Genomic DNA, 7,188 nt, shown 5'->3' on the forward strand with positions numbered 1-7,188 from the left:
CAATAAATTCGCGTGAGGAATTAATTTTAAGTACACATGTGTACTCGATCTAATATTTCTATATTTGTCCTCCAAAATGGATACCCCAGCAGGAATGGCTTAGCAATGTGGGTTTGTTTGAACCAGGGTTGATTTTGAAAGTGGGCATAAAATGCCAAGACTCGGAAGAAGTTGGTCAAAGGCCTGACTCCAAGCTGCTAGTTCAGTAGGAGCTTCATCTACGGTTTAGTACTCTTCTACTGCAAAAGGGAGACAATTGGAATCGGGCGTGATAATGATGACCCTCGTGGCCTCTTTGAAAACAAAGTCGCGTGTTTGGGAAAGCACTTCCCTCTCAACTTGCAAAAGTGAAGGAAAATAGATCTCTCTGCTCAAAGAACAGATAATGGATCTGGACATCACAATCACAAATAAAGTGATTTATTGATTAATTTATGAGTGGAGTACTGGACAACATAGACATGAAAACGAGTAGTCGTATGGGTGGGAAAAAGTACTACTACACCCACAAAAGTACTAGTAACATATATATATATATACTTATCCAATCCTAGTAGATAGAGGAGGGTGAGAAGTGAAGCAGTTGCTTGGAGGGAAGCCAGGGCTTGACCACCACCACCGCATCGAATGTGTTCCTCACCCCATTCTGAGTGGCGGCTATCTTGAGATAGTACTTAAACCCGGACACCACCTGCTTCTGGGCCTCCACTACCTCCGAGAACGTCAGATATTCGTAGTCCATTCCTAGGACGTTGCCTATGGCCTCTCTCCACCTTCGCCCATGACTCCTGTTGTATTCCTCTACTGAGAACCTTCCCAGTTGCTGAACCTCCTTGTTGGTCTTCACGTCCTTGATCTCCGTCCTACCCCCCACCATCCTTCCGATCCCGGCGGCTGGCGTCCAGAAATATGACACTACAACAATGAATAACAAAGAAGTCAAGATGAAGGGCTGCGATGTTAGTCTGGCCATGACTGATGAGGACTTTGGTGTGTTGATGTTGGTTTAGTGAAAGAAGATGGGGGAATAAATAGGGGGAGGTGAGACCGTGAGAGAGGTGTTGTTGGCCTGGTGGGGTATGACAGGGTGTTTGGACACGCAAATTGAGGAAAGGGTGGAGAAGAAGGAGAAGGTGTCACTGCTATGTGATGTGGGTTTGTGTGGAGGCACCAACGGCATGCCGCGTCTTACAACACCTACGTCAGTAACGTCACCCACACTGCCTTGAGTTTTCTGTGGGCTGTTTCTTTCACCTCATCCCTTGTTTTTCTGTTCACTTTCTTCCCTCTCTCTTCTAATCCCACTCTTTGACCTTATCCGCTCATGCATGTGGGGTACCCCAATTTTCTACAAAAGATTTCACCACCCAAGAGTGGCATATGTAGGCCAAAACCTGCACCAACCCTAGAAGGAAGCGGTCATTAATTAAAGAAGATCGCAGGTAATCACCAAGGGAGACAACACCAGTTTCTAAGTAACTCATGCAAGTATATAGTGTATATTTGCGGTAGCAAAAATCCAACATGAAACGTAAGCCAAGGACTCTGCAGCCTAATTCCAAAACTATGGATCGATGAATTTTTAGTGTGTAGTGTTTACCGCCTTTCAATCGACAAAAATGGAACATAACCTATACGTTTTGTAAATGATAGCATGTGTGAAGGAGAGGGAGGGGGAGGGGGAGATAGATAAGGCAGAGGGTGTGTGAGTCAGACATGCCAGACCAAGGGGGTGCGTGAATCGCATGAGAGTGATGTAGTAAGAGGTGATTAAAATCGTATACCGACAGACTCTTAAGCTCACCCTCACAGGTCTCGAACTCCGTCCCGCATAACAACAAAATTTCAGTGTCCAACAGCTGCATATAACATAAATCCAAATAAGTAAACAATGAAATTTAACTCTTACTTTTTTAAATATTTTTATTGGCAATCATTAAGAACCTTTTGTTATGGTAATACATTTTGGTTATTTGACATATTTGAAAGTACGTTATTTTTTTTTTTCAAACATCTTATCGTAATTATAAAAAATAATAATAATAATAAACTTTGGTATTATAGGATATTGGAAAATATATTTACATCATCATAATACCGTGATCAAATCACATGGATCCACTCTTAGAACAAAAAACAAAAGGGAGAATTGTGTTTTGGGCCCAGCTGGACCCAAAAATTAACAAATGGTCCATCTAACTGACCCATTTAAGCTGAAAACCCATAGGAAGTGTCAAAATTAAAAAGAAGGATATGCACTTTTATTAATTTCAAAAATAACCTTTGTTGATTATGAAAAAAAATATATAATAAACAAAAAAAGCCAGGTTGGAATTTTGCCATATGTCTCTTCAGATTTCAAGCCTCCGTTTTCTTCTCTTCGTCTGCGGCTCTTGGGAATTTTGCCCTAATTTTGCTCTCTTCAGCATTTCAAGCCTATAAGCCATTTTCTTCTCTACCTAGAAGTCATTTTCTTCTCTGCCTAGAAGTCGTTTTCTTCTCTGTCTAGAAGCCGATTTCTTCTTTGCCTAGAAGCCGTTTTCTTTTCTACCTAGAAGTCGTTTTCTTCTCTGCTTAGAAGCCATTTTTTCTGTTCCTCCCGAGTTTCTCCATCGCTTGCATCTCAATCTCTGTGGCTTTTTGGAATTTTGCCCTAATTTTGGTCTTTCTTCAGCATTTCAAGCCTAGAAGCCGTTTTCTTCTCTTCCTCCCGAGCACTTCCATCGCTTGCATCTCAATCTCTGCGGCTCTTTCATTTTTTCTCGCATTCGGCTCTCTCGAAAATTTGAATAAGGTATGGATTTCAGTTGGGTATCTCTTGTTGCATATTTGAGGTTAGTAGATTGCCTAAATTTTGGTCTCTTCAGCATTTCAAGCCTAGAAGCCGTTTTCTTCTCTTCCTCCCGAGCACCTCCATCGCTTGCATCTCAATCTCTGCGGCTCTTTCATTTTTTCTCGCATCCGTCTCTCTCGAGAATTTGAATAAGGTATGGATTTCAGTTGGGTCTCTCTTGTTGCATATTTGAGGTTAGTAGATTGCCTAAATCTCGACCTAAATTTTCTTAGTCCAAATCTCTAAATTGTGTTCAACTTGATCTCCGGAGTTCAAGTTAGTGTTCCCATTCAATAATTGACTTCTTGGTTTGGTACTATTATTCGAATGCTGAGAAAGTAATGAGAAAAAGAAAGGAAAAATTTTGAACCATAATTTTTTCTTTAATCCTTGAGAAAACAGAAAATGCACTTTACCTGCAACTCATGATTCATGGCTTAATCAATCTGATTATATTTTTGTAATTTTTTTTAGATTTTTTTTTCATGCTATTTGTATATTTTAAATTCAAAAAAATATTTGTGAAAAATTGTCATATATACTTGAAAATAATTTATAATTGTTTAATTGGTTGCTAGAAAACCAGGAGAGGAAAAATGGAAAGGGGAAATGGATAACCTAAAAACCCTAAAGTTTTCTTATGGTGCATTGGCTTGAGATGTAGGCACAAGTAACAGATTTATCTCTTTTTATCTATTAGTTTTTTTGACCCTTAAACCTTAAATGTGTTAAACTATTGCTTATGGTTTTGTATGAATCATCTAAAGTAGGACATGATAGTTTAGAAGAGAATTCTGTATTTGTTACATTTTTTAGGCTATTATCTCTTCATATTATTTTGAAAAGCAACGCTTTATAATTAATATTTAAATATCTCCATTCTCTTTGAATAAGTTTGTAGGCATGTCTGATATAGTAGTACCAACAGAAATTGTCTAAGGGTTTGAGTGAGAATGAGAATTTGTTTTCTACCTAGTGTAAGTATAGGTCAGAGCTTAATAAAACGTGGGGGATTATTTCCTATTGAATGTCTTATAGTTCCATAATTCCAATGTTTTTGGTGTATATATATATATATATATGTTCTGCAGTATTATGTCGAATCGGACACAAAATCCTCCTACTTTACTAGATATTGTTGTGATGTTCTGTCTTAAAGTTCCAAGTATTGACACGATTAGATTATTAGCATAGGTAGTAGTGTCAAATTGGGTAGCACTAAAGTAGTTGGAGAGAGAGGTTTTTGCTTATAAAAATGTGAACTATGAATATATAAGTAAAGGGGAATGATAGGGAAAATAAGTTAGAGATTCGTTTTTTTTTTCCTTTTAAAGCCTTTCTTAGTTTTTAATTTAATGATTTTTTTTAATCTATTAATTTCAATCTTTTAATTTCCATTTCAGTTTTACATTTCTCATTTTTGTTTTTTATTTTTATTATTATTTTTATTTTTGTTTAGGTTATGTAGTATTTATCAGTCCAAGAGAAGAGAGAAGCTCGGTCTTCATATATTAGTTCAACTCACCGTTTGTTTATTAGTGCCTATCTTAAAATAATCTTACCGTTGACAATGGTTAGAATAATCAAAAGGAGCAACAAAAATTATTTTTTAAGACTTTAAAGTTACATTTTTTTGTATATACATTTTTTAAAATATAACTTTTTCGTATGGGAACATTGTATATTGTGAGATGAAAAAACTTTTAAGATCACATTGAATATGCATTATTGTTTGTTCAACAATATAAATTTGTGCTTTATTTCAATAGGTTGATGGATGCCACAAATAGAATATACTGTTATATTTTCGTGGGAGGCAAACTTGTCCAAAAAAATGATGGCCTTTGGGAATATGTTGGTGGAAGAAGCAAAGGTATTCACATTTATAAAGGAATGACATTTGAAGAATTCACTCAGAAGGTCTTAGAAAAATTCGACATTTCCCTTCATGTGAGGAGGATGCACTACACCCTCAAGTTTAACCCTAGAGTCATCCAAGATTTAGAAGATGAGAATGACTTGGATAACGTGGTTTCCCACAGTGATGACTTTGCAAATGTGTACATAGTCGAGTCACCCGGTGTGGAAGCCATAGAGGCAAATATACCGAATACACAGTTGGCACTTGGGTAATGCGTTTTCACTTGGATGTCTATTTAGAATTTTATGAATATCAATTTTACGCATTATGTAGTCTAATTTTGGTTATGAATGTAAATGCAGAGGTCCACATCCTACGTTTCCTTCGTCTAATGCATCATGCGATGCAAATCCTAATACTATGATGTTATCAAGAGGTTTTGCATCGCGTTGTGCAGATAGTGAGTACACCCCTTTGGAATCGAATCGGTTTCGTGAGGCAATATTAGGTTCCGGACATACATTTAAGAATGCAGATGAGTTTCGGAATGCAATATACCAAATGTCATTAGCTGGAAGGTTTCAATACAAGTACAAGAAAAATTCACCCACTCATATGTCAGTAAAGTGTTCGGTTGAGGATTGTCCTTGGAAGATAACAGCTCATGCTGTTGAAGGAAATGAAATATTGCGAGTTTATACTTACCAAGTTAATCATAATCATATAGCTCAAGATGAGTGTTCATCTAAGGTGCGGGTTTTTTCCAAGAGAGGTGTTGTTGTTGTTGAAGACGTGTTTAGAACAACTCCAGAATACCTTCCTCGACAAATTTGCAAGGATTTTGAACGTGATCATGGAGTTCAATTGACTTATAACCAAGCATGGCATCTTAAAGAGAAGGCAAAAGAGCGTGTATATGGATCTCCACGTGCGTCCTATGCGTATTTGCCTTGGTTATGCCATAGGCTAAGGGAAATTAACCCTGGAACTATTGCCGAGTACACTTCTCATGAAGGTCACTTCAAGCAATTGTTCATTGCCCATGCATTTTCAATTCAAGGGTTCACCATGGGGTGTCGACCGGTATTGGCTATTGATTCTTGCCACCTAAGTGGTCCATACAAAGGAGCTCTTTTGTCTGCCATTGCATATGATGCAGATGATGGAATGTTCCCTCTAGCCTTGGGTGTGGTTGGTTCAGAAAATTATGAGGATTGGTATTGGTTCTTGGAGAAATTGAAGGGGATCCTAAATGGTTGAGAAGTAATTATTATATCAGATAGACATCAAGGGATATTGCGTAGTGTTTCGGAGTTGTTTGTGGTAGAAAATCATGCCTATTGTTATCGACATGTGAAAGAGAACTTTTCAAGCTTCTTCAACAGGCAAAACATTAGGGGAAAGAAAGGGAAAGAAGATGCTTTGTTGCTTTTAGACAACATTGCATATGCTCGGTTGGATATAGACTACAATGAGGCGTTTGAAAAACTTGTGCGTTTTAATGGCGACCTAGCAAGGTGGGTTGCGGAGAATAGTCCGGAGCATTGGGCGATGTCAAAGTTCCTTAAAAAACGTTGGGATAAAATGACAACTAATATTGCAGAGTCCTTCAATGCGTGGTTAAGAGAGGAACGACACCAAACAATTTATACGTTGCTGATGATGCACATGGATAAGCTTGTAGCCATGTTGGACACCCATATGCGTGGTACAGATAAGTGGAAGAGCGTGGTTGGACCCAAAACAGAGGAAAAGCTAATGTCAAATATCACGAGATCTGCTCCGATTACTGTGATGCCCTATTTGGGTGGGAAGTTCAAGGTTTTTACTGGAGATGTTTATTTGGTTGTGGATATGCAGCAACATAAGTGTACATGTCTAACATGGCAAATGTCCAGGTTGCCATGTCCACATGTATGTGTTGTGATCCGCACATTGAGACACGATGTGTATGACTATATCGACCCATGTTTTAAAGTCTCCACCCAACATTTGATTTACTCGGGTCAGTTTCAACCATTACCAACACACAACATGCCTAAAGTTTGTGAGGCTGGGACTTTGCAAGATGGCCAAGGCAATGTATTTCCTAGTCTCCAACCCCCGGAAGTGAGACGTCCTCCAGGAAGACCCCGACAAAGGCGTATTGAGTCACAATTTAGCCATAAGAGAGCTATTCATTGCTCTCGATGCAATGGCATAGGTCACAATCGGTCTAAATGTAATAATCTATTGCCGTGACATGTTCATTTCTTTGCTTGTAAGGTTTTCATTTTGTGTACGATCCCTCATTGTTCCATTATTTGCTTTATGGTCATAGGGTTGTTGCTTTTGGATGTTATGTATTGTCCTTATTATAGACACGATGCACTACTTTTTAATTTTATTTTTTATAAGACTACTTTTTAATTTTCATTATTTGGAGTTGCTTTCATTACTGATTTAATTTGAAATTGCACTTTCAATGTGGTATCCTTTAACTTGATGTATACTT

At 37.9% G+C, this 7,188-nt stretch overlaps 1 protein-coding gene across 1 annotated transcript; it reads right to left on the bottom strand.

The window, feature by feature from the left end:
* Positions 1 to 392: 392 nt before the first annotated feature.
* On the bottom strand, positions 393 to 1,116 carry LOC100259013 (cysteine proteinase inhibitor 4). The gene has a single exon (XM_002265700.3). The coding sequence runs from the start codon at positions 971 to 973 to the stop codon at positions 551 to 553; it is 423 nt and encodes a 140-aa protein (XP_002265736.1). The 5' UTR covers positions 974 to 1,116; the 3' UTR covers positions 393 to 550.
* Positions 1,117 to 7,188: the final 6,072 nt, after the last annotated feature.

Source organism: Vitis vinifera, chromosome 5 (genome assembly GCF_030704535.1).
Source record: "Vitis vinifera cultivar Pinot Noir 40024 chromosome 5, ASM3070453v1".
In the NCBI taxonomy this organism is placed as follows: Eukaryota; Viridiplantae; Streptophyta; class Magnoliopsida; order Vitales; family Vitaceae; genus Vitis; species Vitis vinifera.